This window comes from Pogona vitticeps, chromosome 1, assembly GCF_051106095.1.
Source record: "Pogona vitticeps strain Pit_001003342236 chromosome 1, PviZW2.1, whole genome shotgun sequence".
Lineage (NCBI taxonomy): Eukaryota > Metazoa > Chordata > Lepidosauria > Squamata > Agamidae > Pogona > Pogona vitticeps.
The window spans coordinates 209,265,463-209,286,839 of record NC_135783.1 but is presented as its reverse complement, the minus strand read 5'-3'; the positions used below and the strand labels follow the sequence as shown (position 1 = coordinate 209,286,839).

Genomic DNA, 21,377 nt, shown 5'->3' with positions numbered 1-21,377 from the left:
TGGGGGTCTATGCATAGGTGAACACAAACCTGCACACCAATGCCTGCAAAAGGGAAGTGAAGTAAATAGACTGTGATCATTGATGCAGTAGGTAACATGCCACAGTGTTCTGTCAGTGTCTCTTTTGGGCCTGCCCTCATAACTTGTTCCTGTAACCAATCTTACTCTGTCAATTTGTTTCTTCATCCCACTTTATGTAAGAAATGCCTGCTGTAAACCCATGAGTTCTGAGCAGATGCGCTTATCAGGGATCCTGAAACCTGAACATCTTCCCAAGAGCCCTACTTAACTTTATAGACCTCTAGGGAAAATCAGAAGCCTATGTTCATCACAGCTAGTATTTATCTCAGTTAAAGGTTGATTCCAGACAACCATTTCCAATCATATCAAAATTCATCTGGGTATTAATTCTACAAGGTTTTGACTGTTGCAGTAATTCCAAGCACCATCAGCTTGTCTAATTCTACAATCTTTATTTCTACATTGTTTCTCTGTTCCATAAACACAAAAATACTTCCAAAAGTAATAAGTCAAAATGTATTGAAAACATTCTTACAGTTGTGAGAAAAACTAATGGCACAAATGCTTAATAATATATGAAAACTTAATTTAAATTGTAGTCAAATACTTAAGTCAAAATTCAGTCCAAAATACAGTAGAACGTATCTTAAGAGTAAAAAGAGTAATTAGAATGTTTCAATTATACTTAAAAATGCAAAAGCTTATAGCAACTTGGAATAGAACCAAATTTACAATTACCAACCAGGATGAGTTTGATAAATCCATCAAATGATTGAAGCCATTTGTAACCATTAGGAATGGTATTTTCTGATCTTCTGTTCTACAAATACCGTAATTCTCCATTCAGGGAGTTCTGCTTACTTTACAGGCACCTTGCAATTGCTTAAATGTGATGACTAAATTAGAAGGCTTTGAGACTTAGCTACGCCAAACTCTGCCTGAGCATCCAGAACAGGATGTTTGGGTGAAACTGCACCTAGCTAAACTTAAGCCTTTCTAATTTAGACCTTTATCTCAGATGCAGTAAGGTGACTGTAATTTAGGTAGAGCTCACAGAATGGTGAATTATTGTCTTTGTAAATCAGAAAATCCTGTCCCTTTGAACTATCTCTGTAGCCATTGGGAACCTGGAGAGGGAATAGGCAGACTCTCAGGCCTCTTATGTGTTGTGCAGAAAATTGCTCCAGAAATTTAGTTTCTGATGGATTCTGAGAATTTATGAATATCATCAGTTTCTAGCCATCTGTGTTTCTCTGGTTAGGTTACCTTTTGATTGCAGCAGGGTTTTTTTTAAATTAACATTTAGCTTGGGCAATATTTTTTTTCTCTTTTTCCTAAGAAGTTACATCTCTTCTCACAGGCTAAGCAAAATGTAAGAAATTAGTTTCAACAGTGCTTTCCATTCCTTTTGTTCAAGCATCTCAAACAACAATACAGTAACGAGGAAGCTTTATTCCTCTCATGTTGTGACTGAAGATTTCATGGAGGTGTCTGGCTGGCTGTTTGGGAAATGGTGCTGAATTTGATGGGCTAATTATGCTCTTCATTTCCTCCTTCCCCCAGTTATAAAGAACAGTTGGATCTATCCCAAATTATATGGTGGGTATCATTACACACTATTTCTAGCTATTTCCACCTACGACCTATGTGGTCGTAGGTGGACTTCAAGTGTTGGCATACTTTAGGTTTGAAGAATATACTTCTGAATTTTTATAAAAAATAAAGGCCCATCAACTGAAGCCGGTTGTGAATTAATGTGTTGTTGTTGTGGTTGTTGTGGTTGTCATGTGCTGTTAACTGGCTTCCAATTACCACAAATCTATGGATTAATAACTTGCAAAAGGTCCTAAGATTAGTAGCCCTGCTCAAATCTTGCAACCTAAGGATTGTAGCTTCCCTTATTGAATCAGCCAATTTCATATTACGTCTTCAGCCTCATGATGGAATCTTGCCTCCTGATAGTACTGCTGTCAGCTCTGTTATACACCCCTTCACATCATTAAGGAGTACATCCAAGAGGGGGACAATAATATTTTAGAGGTAACAAAGAAAATGGTTTAGAAGAAATAAAGATCAAACAAACCAAAACCATTTAGAAGAAGCCAAATGGCGATTCATGTAGAAGAACCAAGTGCTTGAATGAAACTTACATTGGGTTGGCTTACATATGCAAGGATCAATCTAAACTGATTGCTACAAGTCACCTGGATTTTAGAAAACAAAAGAGCTTTTAATAGTTTATACAATTCAGTTTTTTGGAGCAAACTGCTCTCCTGCTAATTTCTGTATGTAAAATGTGGTGCCTTTATCAAACTGCATGCAGGGCTGCAGGAAAGACTTGACCAGAATAAGTAAGAATAGCGCTTTTATGAAGCAGAAGGTGCCCAGGAGCTTATGTAAGAGAGTGTATGGGAGCAAGAAGAAGCTTTGAGCTTTGGAGAGTTTATAATGGCAGAATTTTCATTTTTAAAAATGCCCTGGAGACTTTCTGTAGAAAAGATAATGCTGCCCCTCCCCAGAAAAGCCATCCGTTATGTGGATACAATTCTCTGCCATGCTTTATACATATCTTTTATGTCACTGTTTATTTGGCTCAGTTTTAAAAATGTCTCTCTCACAGATAATGTCAGAAGCAAAAGAAAGAAAGTTGGAAAGTATTAAAGGCATTGGGGTTCAGTGCAGGCACTCTATCATCTTTCATCCCTTACCCAGCCATCTGTCTTTCCCAAGAACATGGCCAATTTTGTGGGGAAGTAGACTGCCGAAAGGTCAACTGGCTTTAACTACATGGCACAGCCTTAGACTTTGTGCGATAGTGACATGCCTTTGAGCATGTGTCAAATGAACCCTGTAACCATATCCTGTTGGGACAGGGATGAGAACTGGTGGGCCTTGAAGTCTTAGACTGCAACTGCTGTCAGACTTTAACACAGTTTGGGCTGATTAGCTGCTGCTGTCTAACAATGTAGGTCTACCTCTGCTGAAGGATAAATATCAGGACGCTTCGGACACAAAGTACATCTTGAGCTTCTTGCAGGTCTCTGAGAGAATTTATGCAATGTTTTTTGTTGTTGTTTTGGTTGAAAAGTACATGTTGTTAGTGCCATCAACTTACTTTTGACTTACAGAAATCCTGTGAATTGGTGGCCTGAGGAAGGTCCTCCTCATTAAAGAGCCCTCACCAGGTACTGCTGACTCAAGGCTGTGGTTTTCTTTATTGAGTCAATCCATCTCATGTACAGTCAGCATGTCTTGTAGTGTCTTTTACCATTCCTGGCATTTTCCCATTGAGTCTTGCTTCCTGATGATACAATAGTCTATCTGCTTGCAGAGCCAGGGGTTGGGAGTTCAATTCCCCATGGTGCCTCCTTTTCTTCTTCTTCTTCTTCTTCTTCTTCTTCTTCTTCTTCTTCTTCTTCTTCTTCTTCTTCTTCTTCTTCTTCTTCTTCTTCTTCTTCTTCTTCTTCTTCTTCTTCTTCTTCTTCTTCTTCTTCTTCTTCTTCCATTTTATTAGTTTTTCAACCTATCTACAGCAATTCGTGCTTGTTAAACATCATGTTACATGGGATGCTTATAATTATTTTTTTCCTGTCTTGGTGTCTTCTTAGTTGTCTCTTCAAAATCTATACATTTTTTAAACATTTAAACCATTCTTGTGTGTATTTTAGTATACAATATTGGCTACTGTCATAATATTGCTCTCATAGTGTACAATGTTCTCAAAATCCTCTAATAACATACCTAATAAAAGTAATTCTGATTCCAAATACAGTGGTGCCTCGCTTAGCGAGGTTAATCCGTTCCGGATTAACCCTCGCTCAGCGAATCCATCGTTAAGTGAAATAAAAAAGCCCATAGGAACGTATTAAAACTGATTTAATACGTTCCTATGGACTTAAAACTCACCGTTCTGCGAGTTTTCTCCATTGCGGTGGCCATTTTGGATGCCTCGTTAGCGAGGCAAAACAGCGGTCACCATTTTGTTTTAGCGGCGGCCATTTTGGAACCACCGATCAGCTGTTCGCTATGCTTTGATCGCGTCCGTAGAAAGGGATGAAAATAGAGGTTTGCTTATTTAGAAGAAGGAAAGGGAAAGAAAGGGGAGGAGTTAACTTTATCCGTATGGGAGGAGGATAAAAAGGAGGAGGAAGGGATGAGAGTGTTCAGAGTGCCGCAGGAGGATATGAAAGGAGGAGGAGAATTTGATTATAACAAAGCATGCAACTTGTTAGAGGATTGGAGGTTCATTGCCAGATCTTGCACCAGGAAAAGAAGGAGTAACGGTCACTGAGACTTTGGAATGGACTGTGGTAGTTTTCTCGAGGGGACAGGTTCATTGGAGGAGGGTGATCTGGCTGGACGCCTCCTTCAATCAACGGCCGACCGAGGGAGACTGGGCACGCCACCCGTGTTGTGGCACAATCTGCACCATGAGGAGCGCCCTGTTGAGGAAACCAACTGACAGAGAACGCTTTGGGCCAGCAATGAAATTGGACAGTTCTACCTTTGGAATGTTGCCTAGTTCTTATGGACAATTACCTGAACTGAGTTGCTTCAAACCAATAGAAGTAGTTGTTGAATCTCCCCAAGTTAAATTTAATAAAACTGTTAACGTTTCAAACGACTCTTCATGGTTATTTCCCGTTCAAAGAGAGGAACTGCCTCCACCTTCAACCAAACCCATTCACACCCTCTTTGTGGTATCGCTTACAGTTTGCCGACAAGTTCAGGCTCTTTCACTATGCTAAGGTGTGTGTTTAGTACTAGGCTAAACATGTTACTAGATCAACATTTTAGTTGAGAGAGCTAAAATGGGTGTGGGTGTGTCTGTGGTTATGTACTTGGACATCAGGTGTAAGCTCCAAATGATAATGGAAAGATTTTCCTTGAGTGCCTTGTGTGTGGCCTTTTCAGTTATGTTGGAGTGCCTATGGTGAAGAATGCATTGTTATGCTAGATATGAATAATGTGGCCTCTTTCTGTATATGAAGTTCTTAAATTCTAGTGGCTCAATTTGTTGGAGATTTGTTTGCAATCTTGCAAGGTATCTGTAGTTTGAGTGACTGGGAGGGACTTTTCTGGACTAGGGTGATTATTTATCCAGCACTAACCAATCATTTCTTCCAGCTTTAAAAATTCAGGGAGAGCCTCACCTCTTTGCTGAGTGTTCTGTCTCTCTCTTCCATTGGTTGGTGGCAGTTTTTTGTTGCTGTTGATCTGTTTGGTTGGTTACTAGTATGTGTGCAGTAACAAAAGCAGTATATATACAAGTATGTAATTTCAAGGAGCTGTAAGTAAAGAAATGTCTTCTGTTCTTTCTCCTACAAATGTCTCACATTGAGTTATTGAGACTTCAAGTGCCAATTAATGCAAAAGGTGTGGACTCTAGGAAACCTGAAGCTATTCTCTGTGGATCAGTGTACTACTGTAGAAATTCAAACTCTGCAACATAGTTCCGGATCCTGCCTCCTACAGCACATACAACTTTTTCGTATGGAACACCTATACTGGTAGACTTGTTTAAGGCATGGAGCCCTATAGGATTGTGGCTTCTCTGGAAGCTATGTGCAAGGGGTCTTTCTGAAGTCATCCATGCTCTGTGCTTAGATACAGGGAAAGGAGAGTAGAGCTTTCCTAGTATTTAATCATGTGGATTTTCTTTGTGAAATTAATACATGAAGAGAGCTACTGTCATATCCTTATGTGACAAGCTGTTTGTCGTTAAAGGTAATGAACTCAAAACTATGCCTTTTATGCTATCTTTTTAAAAAATACGGGAAAAACTCGTTCCCTTAATTATGACAGTTCTCAAAATCTTGACTAATCCTGTCTGCTTTTGACATCTGTGTGCTGTTCTTCTTTCATGACTGAGCTTACTGAGAAATGTGGGGTTGCTCAGAGAAGAGGCTCGTGAGCTGCCTGAATATGCTGAACCAAAGAATTCATGACTCACAGGAGATGTGTCAGAGGTTCTGTGTGGCAGTGTTCTCTCTACTGAAAAGGCAAAGGCACTTACTGCACAATTAATGCCGATTCACTTGCTTTGGTTTTAAATCTACTAGGGAGATCCCTTTTCTTTCAGTTTTTATTTCTAAAAGTTTAACAATATGAATGTTATCCCAGTCTTAAAGTAACATTTGCCCTTAGCCTTCCCTTTCCACCCCACCCCACAGATTCTATCACACTAAATTATGGATCCTTCTTCCTTGACACAAAACTCATGGGCTGTCCCTGCTATTATGCAGGTTGAAGCAGCTGACTGAAGGCAGATTTTTGAGTGTCAGAAACAAAAAGCAGCACATTTTAAGCAGTCAATTTGATACTACTGTTATTTTTATTTTTTAGAGGACTAGGATGAGGGAGAAGTGTTTGTGAGATTTTTCTCATGTCAGGGCCCAAAATAAATGGACTAGTCTCTGCTACTATGCAGTTGGACTTTGGGGGTGTGGGTGCCGATTGCTGTTCCACCTGGGTGGGAAAGGTGTCTTGGGCCTGCCCTTCAAAACCCCATCACATTGTGAAAAAGAACAGTTGTCGAAAATGAGATTAGTCTATCTGTCTGTCTGTCCTTTTCCCATTCTGAATTTTGTACCAAAGACTGAGGTTGAACAAGACTTTTACTGATTCACTGAAAATGTTGAGCTCTCCAGAGTTCTTTTTTTCAAGCAAGGGATGATATAAAACATATACCAGAAGTGACACATTGCAAATGATCATCCTAGGCAGGGAAAGGTTTTATATTTACATGGCAAATAAAATACATCTGAGCAAGAATGTGATATAGCTGCTTCTCCTGTTTATCATCTGTGCATTTGATGGAGTGGAGGGGGTGGTCTGGGATGTGAGAATCAATGCCTGGACCCAAGGAGAAAAGATGTTGTCATTGTCGTTGTGTGTCATCAAGTCATTTCTGACTAACGGTGACTCTGTGAAATGCTATGATGATGATACAATCCAAAGTGGAACAAGAGGGTGTTTAATCCTTCTCCTGTCTGATGGTTTTCCTTTGCAGCCCTTCCCCACAGCCACTTTGTGACAGATATGAAGTGTATGGTGAAAACTATTATCTGAGGAAAATTTTGATTAGCTAGTAGACAGAGAAAAGTTTATGTCTCTGTTTCCCACCCACCACTTCTGTGCTCCACATTTTTCCTTTTTTCCTGCTGCTCTGTAGCAGCTTGGAGATTAGTTTCCGCAAATGTGCAGCTTTGCTTTCAGAACAATGAAAACACCCTTGCAATGGTTCATCAGCACCTGAACAGTTTTCAGACACATTCCAAATCCAGAAAAATAGCTGTGGGATCCATTCATAGAAATGAAGTCTATGTTTGGGGAATATTATTATTGTATCGCTGCAAAGTTGCCAAAGTCATTTTATTTACATTAGTGATTTGATATACAGTAGAACCTCTATATCCTCTGGGGATTGGTTCCAAGTCCTCCCCCATGGATAGTGAAAACCGTGGATAATAGTGAACTCTCTCTATATAGAGGGGGGAGAGGGAGAGAGCATGGTAAAAGGGAAAAAACAAGGAAAAAAATCCATATTTTCATATGCATTACCAGAACTGGCCACTAGAGGGTGGCACAGACCATGCTATGTATTCTTCAGTAATAAGTACTGTATACTTAATATGATCTCTGGCTCTCTCTAGTGTCCATTTCTGGTAATACAAGTAAAATAGTTTTTTCCCCTGGATTTTATTCTTTTAATATTTTTAATATTTTCAGATTGTGGATAAGTGAATCAGTGGATACTGATATTGGAGGTAAGGGGGTACTACTGTATATGTTGCCCAACTTTGGATTCAGATGTATTCCAGTACTTCTTTATTTCTTCTGCTATATATTCTCAAGCCATTTTCAGCATATAGTGAATATTGGGGTTTTCAATGTATATGAGAGATTCAGGCAGTAGTTTTACCTTTGCCACCACACACACTCATGAGTTTCCTAACACTCTACCCATTGTGCCACAATGGCTCTGACCTTTTTCATTTGGGCTGTGGTGAAACCTGAATGTTGCTTTCACCTCATGTTAATATGTTGTACTGTACGTGTTACATTTGAAATGGAAATAGGATGTCCTAGGTAAATCTGTACTTTTGTGTAGAGGGGGACAGTGGTGGAAATTAATGCCTTTGTGTATGGTTTATGGGTCACAACAGTGACAAAATCAAACTCATATTCAAACTGGTTATCTTTCTGATATATAATATTTCAGTCTGATTGCTCATAATTATTATTTATATGAATCATGGACTTGCGAGTTATCTGTATGTCTGTATAGAGTATGACAACCCTTATGCTGGTAAAATACGAGTCTAAATTAGCAAGTAAGATGAAGGATTCTGACCCCATTCAGCAAGTGATTCCAAAATGTTATTATTCTTCCAAATGCAAACTTGTTTGTGAGTCAGCCAGTGCCTTAAGCGGTGTGGAGAGATTCCCATAAAATGAGCTGTTTCTGAATTTGTGAATGTCATCTTTAGAGGAACTTTAAAATCAATGCTTTTGTGAGTTGATTTACTTTCCATGGGACAGTGACATTTCCAGCCTACGGGTGAGCTGTTAGGAGTCATCTAATGTATGTGTAATGGTTGATATTTGACAGGCAACATTCTCATTGATTAGAGGTGGGGACAAATCTTGATGTTGTGTGATGCAGTGGTTCCCAACCTTGGGCCCTCAGATGTTATTGGATAGCAAGGCTGAGAAGTCCCACTCAGTGGGACTCCGGAGTTCCAGGAGTGGCAGCTCAGCAGCAACTGGGGCTCTGAGGTTGGGAACCACTGATCTGAAGAAGGTCATGTAATAGTAAGTCAGCCTCTGACTGCACTACCTCCCCCCCAGCAAGCTATGACTTAACTGTCTGTCTCTATAATGTTTGTATGGTGTGTGTGTGTGTGTGTGTGTGTGTGTGTGTGTGTGTGTGTGTGTGTGTGTGTGTGTGTGTGTGTGTGTGTGTGTGTGTGTGTGTAAGGTGCTATATAAATTAGTATCACAGGAATCTCATTTGCCAGTTCACTGGTGAAATCACATATGGACATACAGTATTTCTTGAGTATATGAACATCTAGTTAGTTATATGCTGTCAAATTGGAACTGAGCCCTAATAGGGTTTTCAAGGTAAGTGAGATATTTAAGGAGTGGTTTTATCAGTTCCACTCCCCCAGTGAATTTCTATGGCTGATTAGGAATCCGAAGCCTGGACTCTTGAGTCCTAGTCTGTCACTTTATCCACTACACTACGCTGGGTATGGGAATTCATCTAATGTGGGGTAATTCTTGATTTTGTTACCACTGGGCTATCTCAATTCCTTATGTAGTTTGATTGTTATGCTTTATCTTTTCAGACATGATTCTGGATCAACAAGTAGGCTCTGGACAGCTTAGTGAAGACGTTCGGCATAGGGTACATGAAGCTCTGCTGAAGCAGCACCACCATCAGAACCAGAAGAAACTGAGCAATAGGATCCCAATAGTTAGGTCCTTTGCTGACATTGGCAAAAAGCAGTCTGAACCTCATTCCATGGACAAAAATGGTAAAGTATCCTGTTACTTTACTAATTACTACTGTCAGTGTCTATGAAACATGTCAAAAGAGACTATATCCCACTTCTTTTGCCTCTTCCTATGGAAACTCTCAAAACATGGCCAAAGCATTAGAAGGTAGAAGGGGACTTCTGAAGCCCCAATTTTTCTTCTTCTACATTTCGAAGGTAATGGTGGCCATCTGGACTCTCTGGGGTATGTTTGTATAATGAAGTGTTGGGAACATTGCCCACTCCTATATGTTTTAAACTTCAACTCCTATAAGCCTCAGCCGCCAAGACCAATGGTTAGCTAATTAAATTAGCTAATGTAGGAGGTGTAGTCCAAAACATACAGAGGCCAAATGTTCCCTATTCCTCCTCCTGAAATCTTCCAGTTTGCTGAGCTCCCCTACAACCATTCAGAAGAGAATTAAACAGTGCTCCTGATTTTACTAGGTGTTCTGGAATATGCTGTAGTTTAACTGGTTTCTCCGGTTCTGTTTGTTTTTTTTACTGGTGATTTGAGATATGTGCTGTAAATACTCACATTTGAGTTTATTGATTAAATGAATCTCACATTTATTGATCTTTAGTGATTTTAACCATAAGCCACTTTGTGTTTGGGATGAAGTTGGGGAGGAATTCTTTTAAAAAAAGTAATATGTGTATATTTTAAACAATGTTCTGTAGGTGTGACTACTGTTATGACACCTTCTAAGATATTAAGAACTGGCTCAGTTAGTTTTTGGGATGTGGGTAGAAAAGGATAACGTGAATTCAGATCAGATCTAGGCCATTTGTCCTGTCCGTAAGAGACTTAAGCAAAAGATTCTATATTATAAATAAATCATTATGTCTTTGTGTCATGAAGGCCTTCAGTAAGGCTAAAATAAATGGTTATACTCCAGGTAAATTGTTCAGAGCCCGAGGCTTTAGTATATTAAAGTGAGATCATATAGCTGAACCTAAAATACTTTTATTCCATATACCTACTGGGCAAGTCCAAATGTTTCCTGTGTTATAAACATTTTTTTCATGCTTCTCAGGGAATTCTTTGGGCATTCAGTGGGAAATCAGAGAGATGATGGAGATGTGATGATTTACTACATTTACTGAGCTGACTTTGAATGTGCTGAATGTAATACAAGCCTTCTGGCTTCTTCTTCTTAAGAGAGCATCAAATATAAAAAGAAGTTTGAGATACTTTTGCAATGAACTAAAAAGGTTCTAGACTTCAGTTAATCTTAAAGCCCTGCCTTTGTACCTTGCTTACTTTATTATTACCTATCAACTAGCTGACAAGTCTCTTTTTTTGCACTGACTTGCTGAATCTGTGTAGGGCTATACAACTTCAGAGAGTGGATAGGTGGCTCACGTGACTGAGATATTTTTTTCCTGGCAGGTGAGAATCCCTACATGTAGAAAACTAGAGGGCTGGAAGAAGAATTCTTGTCTAGCCTTCTCCTTGAAATGCCTTGGGAATCCCATGAGCCAGTACCCACAGCCTGAAGTGAAACAGCTCAGGCATGAGTTTATAAGCTCTGTGAGATTCTTGATGATGATTTGCCCTCTCAGGAAGCCCTTGGCTGTCGTAAACTGTGCTGGAACAAATTTCATCCACAAAGTAGTCTAAAAGCATTACTAAAATTCTTCTTAAAGGCTGTGAGACATCCTCACTGGAATGGTGTGTCCTCTAATATATCTTTTGTTCAACACCAATATGCAATGTGTAACACTGGTTTAGGGGATGATGTTGCCTGTTCTCAAATCCACAACTATTTTTGTCTTAGTAGCTCTGAGGATACTGTCTACTTCTCTTATCCATTCTTTCTTTATTTGATGTAGTGTCCTAGAAAATTTAGTAGTCTGCTTTTTCTTTCCAGAAGAATAGGAGAGTCCCATTACTGATATTAAAGCAGTTAGCAACATGACTGATAGGCATTCAGCCTGCACTACAAAGTGCTGAGCCAGAGTTTACAACAGTGAAATAAATGAGATTTTTGCCTACATAACAACTTGAGATGAGCTTAAAACTTTACACACATCCACCTCCGTAGGCACTGTTCAGAAACACTGCCTGCTTGTGGAGTATGCCAGCTGGTACTCATTCTCATGTAACTAAGATTAATTACTAGGTTTTCTGGAGATCATGTATGGCTCAAGCTCTTCTCAGAATATATAAGGTGAGTTTTAAGGCTCATAGGCAGGGTCTACTGAGCCAGATTTATTCTTTGACAACCCTATCCTTCATTTAAGACCATTTTGGGCAGAAAAATGCTTGCAATATGTGATCAGTTGGGACATAGATTTTCATTCCTCTCTCAATGCAGTAGGTCTTATCTATTGATTTTTAGAATTTTTTTTGTTCTGCATTCATCCTTTCCAGTTTTATTCCTGCTCATGAGAAATGCTGTCTAGTCTATAGTCTTGAAATAAAGGTCATGTAACTCGTGATCATTTTCATCTCATAGTGAACTGTTCCTTCCCCCTATGTTCTTGTCCTCATGAGTAAGCGGTGTGTAATCTAGTCACTACTGTTGTACCAGCCATCTTCATATTTCTTTATTTTGCTCTATCTTTGTTGTATCTGTCTCTAACAGGCTCATCTCATCTCTGTACCTCCCTCATCTCCTAACCTTTGGGTTCTCTAAGCTCCTTGATGGTCCAGAGGTAGTGTACTCCAAACCTATCTTGCATGACCTTTAGGCCAATTCAAATGTTCATTCATGTCTTCACATCAGTTTCTTCCAGCACAACATGTTTCATTGTTAAACTAGTCAACCACCTTATCTTCAGGGTCTCTAGCATAATCTGCTAGAATTTTATTAACGGTTATTCTACCATAGCGAGACTCTTTTTCAAACACACATGCACATGCACACACTTAGAAATAAAGACTGGATGTTTTTCTGTCTTAGATATATTTTAGATGAAAAAAATATATAATTTTACTTTAAATTTTAATTTAAATAACATTTGTTCACACCATAAATTCATCTAGCTCAACACTCCACGTATTTGTATTGGCTAGAATCCTGTTGATGTTCACATAACATGCTTCAACTAATTCCTTCTGATTGATAAAGTGTCAGGGTGCATCTCAGTAGTACAGATGGGTACATGATTAGGACTGAGACACTCCAAGGCATTTTATCAGTTAGCTGCAACGAGCCATGGCAAATTGCACAAACCTTACGTGAATACTAACAGGATTCTGACCATTGGTTTTCTGTTGGTTTTATTATTGTGACCTACTTTAAAGACTCCTGGGAATTATGATTTGGTGAGGGCACTGTGTTATAAATCCTTAAACCCTTGCAGAACTACAGTCAGTTTGCCTTGGGAACCCGGTATGAATTCTGATTTATTTGTTATTTTGACCCCCAAATTTCATATACGTAGAATAAGAAGCATATGTGATACTCTGATTTAAACATCTCTTCTATTGAAATCTCCTACAGAGGTTGGCTAGTATTCTGCAATAACAAATTTTTTCCAGCAGGTCAGATTGTTTCCCCACAGTCTGCACCAACTAACACTGAAACCAAAAATGATGTGAGCAGAGAAAACAGTGCTGTTGATTTCAGCAAGGTAAGGCTTTCTCACCTGTATCACAACTCTTTGGTTGGTAAGAATGTACTTCAGTTTCGTGCAAAAACTATGCATGTTTCATCTTGCTGTTATGTTACTGGTCGCTGTCTCATACTACATGTACTTTACTTACAAAAGGGGTGGGTGTATGTTTTTTTTTAAGTAAACTATTGATGTTTTTCTTTAACATTCTTGTTCATTTCATTCCATACCACTGTGAAGACATCATAAAACTTTAGAAGAGATTGTAGAAATGTTCACTGTCTGGGCTCAGATAAATTTAAGGGCCAGTGTTTCTGAAAAATCAAAAATGTGGGACTGCTCTCAAGCCGGTCTCGTCCCTGAAAATGGAACATGGGAATGTCACACTTATGAGCCTGGGTCAGAGAGAAACTCAAATCTTTCCAAAGCACAGTCAAACTGTATTCACTCTCTCCATGTAAAGCTGCAGCCATGCAAGTTATAAAGAATGAAAATAGCTCTTTACATGTCCAAGAGCTGAAGTTCCACACAGCGCTTCACCCTGGAATTCTGGATTGTCTTTGTACTGTATAAGGATTCAACCACTTGCCTTAGTAATCCAGACTTCCCTTTCTGCTTATCGACTACAGGGTCCAGAATCCTCATGTGTCATCTTTAGAAAAGGATTTGTCTTCTTGAGAGAAGGAGCTGATAAATCAAGTCAGGGTCCTTTAAAAGATAATGTCTCTAGCAGTAGGATGCTGAAAAACCTCCAGAAGTCGAACCTCTGGTTTAAGTTTCAGTCTAAATTTGCTCTTTGTTGGAAGAATATTTAGCTTCTAATCCCAGGCCTATTAAGACCTATCTAAGGTGCTGAATAAAGAGGAGAGACACTGGTGATAGTATTAACTTGAGTCACATATTTGCTAAATGTTAACCTTTAAGCTTCCCACCCCCTGCAGTGGGGCCTGTATAATATGTGTCCTAGATCAGGAGCAGGGATTTCTTCCCCATCCATCTCTCCTGACCTTCTAGGGTGAGCTACCAAGTCCCAAAGGTCTCTTGCCTCTTGACTGTCAGTTCTTGGCTGGCATGGTGTCTTGAAGCCATTATCCACCTTAGGTAGGTCATATCGCAGTTTGGTCCTCTAGCTCAGCCCCTGAACTGCAAGACCTGAGGTGCTTAATGCTGATGCATCTCACAATGACCTACAAGACTCAACCTCTTGGAAGAGTCTACACTTCCTTCTCTGCACTACTCACCATGGCAAGAAAGTTGGCTTAAACCATGCCCCTTGCCCCCACCAATCAAACAATGCAGCTCTAAGGTCTCTGGAAAAATATCATTGCCTAGTCTGACAAATGGACCCCATTGCACCTATAAAGTTCTGGAAGGTCAAACAAAATGTGCAGATGGGACAAGAAGGACCCCAACTTTGCCAGCTTGGCGTTCATGATTAACTTCGACCTGGCTCTGTCCAAGCCTCTTGGGTCCCCTTTCACTCTGCAAACTCTCCTAAGGAGAAGGGCCAGCAAATTGGCAGGTGTCCATGGCCATCTCTGCTTAATGTCCTTCAAGTTCTTAATGGCTGCCAAAGCAAGGACCCAGATCATTTCCCCCCGAGATGGATCATCAGCACATCAAGGGCCTCACTTGGCTGGGACAACAACTTAAGACAGCCTCTCACCTAATAACATGGCAGTCCTTTCACTGCAAGGAAGCCAACCTGCCAAGGTGCAGCTGGGACTTCCAAGCTGATTTTTTAAGCTTACCAAACCACTCAGAAAATAATGCTATGCTCACACAGCAATACATATTGTCACCTATCCTATGGCAAAACACTTGTAATTCCAGGAGGTCCACCTGCCATCTATCTGAATGTCCTTAATCCCATGGCAGTCATAATTGGAATGGTGGACAGGAATGGTGAACTCCCAACAGGAAAACAACGTATGCAAAATGAGCACCTCTTAAATTAATTGCCTCCAGAGCCCTGCTAGTCACTCTGGTACAGTATATGCTTAGAGGGGAACTATCACTGTGCCAGAACAACAAACCACCCTTGACCTTAAAACATCCTTGATAGGGGTTTGACTTAATGATCCATAGGATCCCTTCCAGCGGTACATTTCTTAGATGATGATGGTGATCTTGCCATTCTCTTTGAGCAATGCTCTGTCTCCCCAGGTGATCCCAAAACCACACTTGCCCTCTTAACCAGAGTGGCTGCTTTTTGACTTCCAAAGCCTGAGGACTACCTCATCTTTACAAACCACGCATCTCCAAACTGCGAGGTGCTTATATTGACTTGACATTCTGAGTCCCAGCAACAAACTCCCCCACTCTGAAGGGCCCAGAAAAAAATGCTACCATGGAAGCCACAGAGAACAGAAGAACTTCATAACCAGAGCAAATGCTCATTTGTGAGCTACTGATCCCTAAAGTTCGAAAAACATGAAGTGGCAAAAACCACTTACTAGTCTTAAAATTTCCCCAAGACTCTTCGTTGTTTATACTGCTGTGGTCAGCCCTGGATCTGGAGGTATGCTGATATCTGCCATGCGCCAGATTTGGGGCTGATGATGCAATCAAAGCGTTTCCAAATCCCCACCATTACTTCCAGACATACTGGGCTACACATGGTTGTCCATATAAGAGATTCAATCTCAGGCATTTTGGGGGAAGGCCTGGAAAGACCTCTGTCTGAAACCATGGAAATCTTTGCCTGTCAGCATAGATAGTGTGAAACTAGATGGCCCAATAGTCTTAAGTTGTAAGACAACTTCTATTTCTAACCCTCAAAAGTGAATTATCCCAGTTCTTTCTTGGGACTCATCACTATCCTAAGCATGGTTAAGACTAGCAAAGGAGATAAAGAGCGCGAACAACTAATGTTTAGGCAGCTGTGTCCCCAGACCATATTCCCAGCAAACCATATCTCATTCTTTGGATGGTGAGTGTTCATTTCACCCTAAAATCAGTATTTGGTTCAGGTTTTTAATTACGTGAAAGTCCAAGTTCCCATGTTGCATTTACAGAAGCAGGAATAGCTTGTGGAGACAGTCCCATGTTTTGAAAATGCAAAATGCAAAGCAGTCCTCTGATGACATTTCCATTCAAATCATTACAGTCCTAACCTTTAACATGGACTCTGGAGCAGTTCTATTGCCTTTGGAGTAAATGGACTGTGGATTGCACCTGTGTGTGTGTGTTTTTCCTTACAATGTTATGCATCAGATTTCAATCTGATATCCTCCATGCTTGCCCACAAGCAGACCACAAAATAATTTTAGAATATATTTTTAACCCATGTACTAAATTCTGTCACTCATGCTATGCTGTGACAATTAATTACTCTTTGCGAAATGTGCATAAGAGCATGACTGAAGAAAGAATGCTAGAGGAAAAAAGGAGGTTTAGCATTTAACTAGGAATATCTGCAGCATCATTGGAATGAACATTGTCTGAAGGCTGCTGTATCGCTAAAGCATGTTTGCTTTGGATGTAGGTTTGACAGCTATAGCTGTGGCAGATGACCTCCAAGGAACCTCTTTGGGCTAAATAAGAACCGAGCAGATATATCTTTAACCAAAATTCTCTTCTAAGGGAATCGATGCAAGCAGTGTTTTGAATCTGTTGTTGAATGTGACATCCAGTCAGCGAGTGTAACTGAGACCACACTAGTTATGTGCTTGCTCCATCTGGTGCCAGACAGAATGCAAGGAGCAGTGTTTTGTACCAGCTGAAGTCTGTTAATTGTGCGTGCAGGGACTAGGAGACCAACAAAAAGGGCATAACAGTAGTCTATTTGGGATGAAACAAAGACATGAAAAAGGACACCTGCATCAGGAGGAGAGAGAGAGAGAGGTGAGGACGTACTCTGGCTATCTTTCTACAGTGATTGCAAGCAGATTCTATTTCTAAATGTTAGTACCAGTTCACCTCTATGCTATGTCAGTGCACGAGGCCAAATCTCTACAGCTGCCTTCCCCAACATGGCACCAGCTTCCAGCTTCCATCACCACCAGTGGTAGGAGATGATAGCAGTCATAAGCCAATACGTGCGGAGGATGCCAGGTCAGGAAAAGTCTGCTGTGGATGAATGTGCATGAATCGGACATTAAACAACATGATGGATTCGGGACCCTTCACCTGTTATGGAAGCTAGCATCAGACACTTTAAACATATCAATAAATGTGTAAGGGAGAGGCTGGGAACATAAGATTTTTAAGCATTTTGGAGAAACAGCAGTTTTGATCTTTCCACATATACTCTCCCGTAATATTACTTTATCTCAGTCCTGTACAATGTCTGTTTGAATTCAAAGGGGATTATGAGCAGGTAAGCAGAGACAGAGTTATAGGCTGAAAGATACTAACTGAACACAAATCCAAAAAAAATGAATCCCATAGGGCCTTGTTAAAACAAAGCTATTGAAGTGTGGATGATTCTGACATGTTAGTGGTAAAAGAAGACATAGAAAGAAGCTATTGCTTTATTTTCTCTTTAAAACTGGTGCCAAAACTTTTAAAAAACCCTTAGTATCCATATATGGTGCAGTCATAGACACGCACTTTAGAAAATAGAAGGGGCAGTGGGAAAAATAAGCCAATGCATGACAGTAGTAGGTGCCTCAGACTGGGAAGGCCTAGGTTTAAATCCTCACCAAGCTATAACAAAGCTACCTTCATAGGGTTACAGTGTTATGATGATAAAATAGAAGAGAGGATGCTATGTATGTAGCTTCCCCAAAAGGAAGGCAAATAAAACGAAAAGAAATAAATCTTTGCAAAAGTGAAAGAAAATAAAATAAAGAAGCCCTAGTTGCCTCCCATTATAAACAAAGTCTGTGTTTGACTTTAAAAGATGGTACGTGGATAGCAACTTACAGCTTTCTAAACAGTTGAAAGAGCAGGTTTGGGTGGTTATAGCAACCAAACCTTATCTGGTGAAGAATGAGAAATTTTCCTTGCTGAGAATTATTTATTACTAGAAAATCTACATTCTCACTTGGGCTTCCACATCTGTGTGCTTAAAGGACCACTAGAAGCCATTCACTTGTACATACATCATGTTTAGCGGCCAATATTCCCTGAGGGCAGAAACAAATGTTGCCAGTAGCCCATGATAATCAGAAGAAACCCTTTAAAGTCTGATTGTGTGAGAGCACCTGTGCAGGGGCTTTTTCATTTCCAGGAAGGTGCTTACTTTGTGCTTCTGTGGGTGTGTTTGTGATTGGCCTTCAGGACTTCAGCCCAGAGTCTGATTTATCAAATGTGAAAGGTTGCCTCAGTAGCCTCGTTCAGGAGTTAATAGGAAATAGGGATGTGCCATGCATTTTTGGCCGGTTTTTATAATTCCAAATCTTACAATTCTCAAGGCAGAATTCTGGGGGTTCCAGTCCACAAGCATATCCCTGCAAATGCCTTCATTTCACTCACTTGGAAAAAGCTAAGGCCTCGTTCTAAGCCTTATTTTGTGCTGCAGTGCTTCCTGGCAGGAAGTTGCTGCATTGCTTCCTGAGGGTGGCAGTTTTGTTGCCATTTATAGGAGGGCACCTCAGGGGAGCATTCCAACAGCAAAGAAGGCCTAAAACACTGGTTCTTAACCCTGGGTTACTCAGGAGTTTTGGACTGCAACTCCCAGAAGCCTTCACCACCAACTCTGCTGGCTGGAGTTTTTGGGAGTTGCAGTTCAAAAACACCCGAGTAACAAAGGTTAAGAACCACTGGCCTAAAAGGAAGCCTTAGCCTTTTCTAGGCGAGTGAAATTGTATCTACAGGCGTGTGCTTAGAGAATTCTGGGATTTGGAGTCTTAAAAAACCCCCACTCTGTATAATAAAAGAATGGTACATGTGTATTAGCAAGCACTCTCTATGCATTTAAGGAGGAGCATTCTTCTCCACCACCTGCAGTCCTCACTTCTGTTGTCTTGCATGCATGGGGGTTTGAAGAGGCCAGCCTCTATTATCCATGTGGTGTCTCTATGGTGTTGGAGCCCTGAGGTTTCTGATTTGTGTGGAGAACCCCCATGGATAGTGAAAGCTCTCCAGTTCAGACCATTGCCCACCAGGCATTCAGGATGATGAAACCAGAGGCAGAGGGGAAAGGGGTGCATGGTGAGTAATCAGCAGAAGAATGTATGGTGGGTGCTCCCTCCTATTAACATCTAACTAGGACTGTCTGTATCTCACCAATGCTACTATGCTTTCAGCTCTAAGAAAGGGCTATCTGGAACATCCATTTCTGCCCTCATTTCCTGGTCAGCTGTTTCTGGATTGGTGCAGGATGTGCTGCAGGTCCATGTCAGAGGCAGTGTTTTCTCTTGTATCCAAAGCCCTTCACAGGCGGTATGAAAGAGTCACTCACTGGCCACATGCACACATTATGTCATGCTGTATTGCCTCCAGACTCCTGGCTTTCCCGTTCTATAGTATCTCAGGTCAGTGACCATCTCCACAGAAGCAGTTCTGCACAAAAGCACAATAAAGAGTAGCACTACCTACTTCTACAGTGCATATGCTTTGTTATCTCCCACCACAGTTGCCAAGAATTGTCAGTTCTCTTGAACTGCAGAAATAGTGGGGAAGAAAAAAAAAATTTTTTTACACACATACATGAGAACTCTTCTTAAATAAATAAATACATTTTTTAAAAAATACACTGACATGGCTTCCTTTTCACCACAGTGCATGAGGCTTCAATTACAATCTTTCAATCAAAAGTCACTCTAAATCTATTCCAAACATGTACATATGCTATCCTCCATCTGTGGTGTATCCCATCCTCAAAAGTACTGCTATGTTTCAAGCGATCAGTGATAATTTCTTGGTATTGGATCAATATGTAAGCTTAAAATTATTTTCCCATAAGGAATATGGAAATGAGATGGCAGAACAGCGAAAAGGGGCTTTGTTTGGGCTGAATTTTTGGAGATGTTAAAGTTTTTGAGAGAGTTTTCATGACACAGACAACTCCATTATGCTTAGATTCTGTCTATGTGCCAGAGCCGTTTGCAAGAAAACAACTTTGTAAACATGACTGAAGACAGTGCACGCGGCTGCTGACAGATGGCTGTGAGAGAGACATTAAAATGGTCACTTTAACAGTTTATATTGGATTTGGTCACTGTTTTTGTGTTTAGTTTGGTAATAAGAAAGCAAATGCAGAAGAGTAGTGCAATTTGAAATTCTCAGAATAGGAAGCTGTGATATCAATTTGAACATGTTTTGTGATTCAGTGTATTTTCTTCTTCACAACATTTAGAAAGGTATTATGGGAAGAATGCAAATAAAATATGTTTATGGAAACCAGGCGGTACAAAAATGGCACAGATCAAAGAGAAAAATAAAATAAAAGCCTTTAAATTATTTTACACAATTGCTATGCTTCAGTGCTTACTCTAGAACTACATTCTTCTGAGGGGCATGAATTTGAAAAACTCATGGATTGACATTGGTTCTATTATAATTAAAATGGTAGCTGTTCTAAGATATATATATTAAATACAACCTTATTTTTGTAACTTTGCATAGTTTAAAAGTTTGGACCAAAGTTCATGGATATGTCTAATGCCTAGTTGACATTGCACGGTGGTGCCTGTGAAGCTACTCACATATCTGTATGCTTATAAGATCATGTTCAGTTAGAACTCTGCATTTCATTCACCTTAAAAGTTCTATTGGTTACACAACATTGTTCAGCAGCTATGGACTATCATGAAACTATAGTACTGTATTGGACTGGTACTTAGTGTATCCCACCATAGTTATGACTGCATAAAAGAAAAAATAAAGCTATTCCTGTGATATTAATAATTTTTGCCTTGCTGTCTACGGAAAGGTGGCTCTGCTGTTTTTCTCAATTTCTCCAGTGACAGTCCCTCTTATGCCCCACCTGCATAGTTACAATATTGTTTTTCTAGACACTGTTCTTGGATAAAAAGGTGCTCTTAAGCTATTCCATGCCTTAGTTTGATTATTCTTCACAACGTGCCAGTTACGGAGTTCTGTTTACGGTTTGCCATCTTAGATTACGTAGGTGAAAAATTCTTTTCTAGACCTGATTCTATTCATGCTTTGTGACAAAAGATAATGGAATACTGGCAGCTTCCCATGTTTGCAAAGGCATATGGCCACTATATTCTACTGAGAGCATAACTACGCCTTATGCCTTGGCAATGTGAAAGCAGCCCAGCTCCACCTGTTGGGAACTTTTTAGGCTGTTCTGCTGAAAGTCATAGACCATCTTTCCTCAACGTGATAATC

The 21,377-nt window shown here is 40.1% G+C and overlaps 1 protein-coding gene across 20 annotated transcripts in view; it reads left to right on the top strand.

The window, feature by feature from the left end:
* SLC4A10 (solute carrier family 4 member 10) overlaps positions 1-21,377 on the top strand; it is a 233,026-nt gene that overhangs the window by 156,294 nt on the left and 55,355 nt on the right. For 6 of the 20 annotated variants that reach the window (XM_072982301.2, XM_078394801.1, XM_078394816.1 and 3 more), the window contains 3 exons: positions 9,378-9,566; positions 13,060-13,148; positions 16,878-16,976. In XM_072982301.2, coding sequence (XP_072838402.1) covers positions 9,378-9,566; positions 13,060-13,148; positions 16,878-16,976 — 377 coding nt within the window. Of the gene's footprint in view, positions 1-9,377; positions 9,567-13,056; positions 13,149-16,877; positions 16,977-21,377 lie in introns of all 20 variants that reach the window. The other 14 variants (XM_072982298.2, XM_072982306.2, XM_072982317.2 and 11 more) reach the window with 3 other exon arrangements.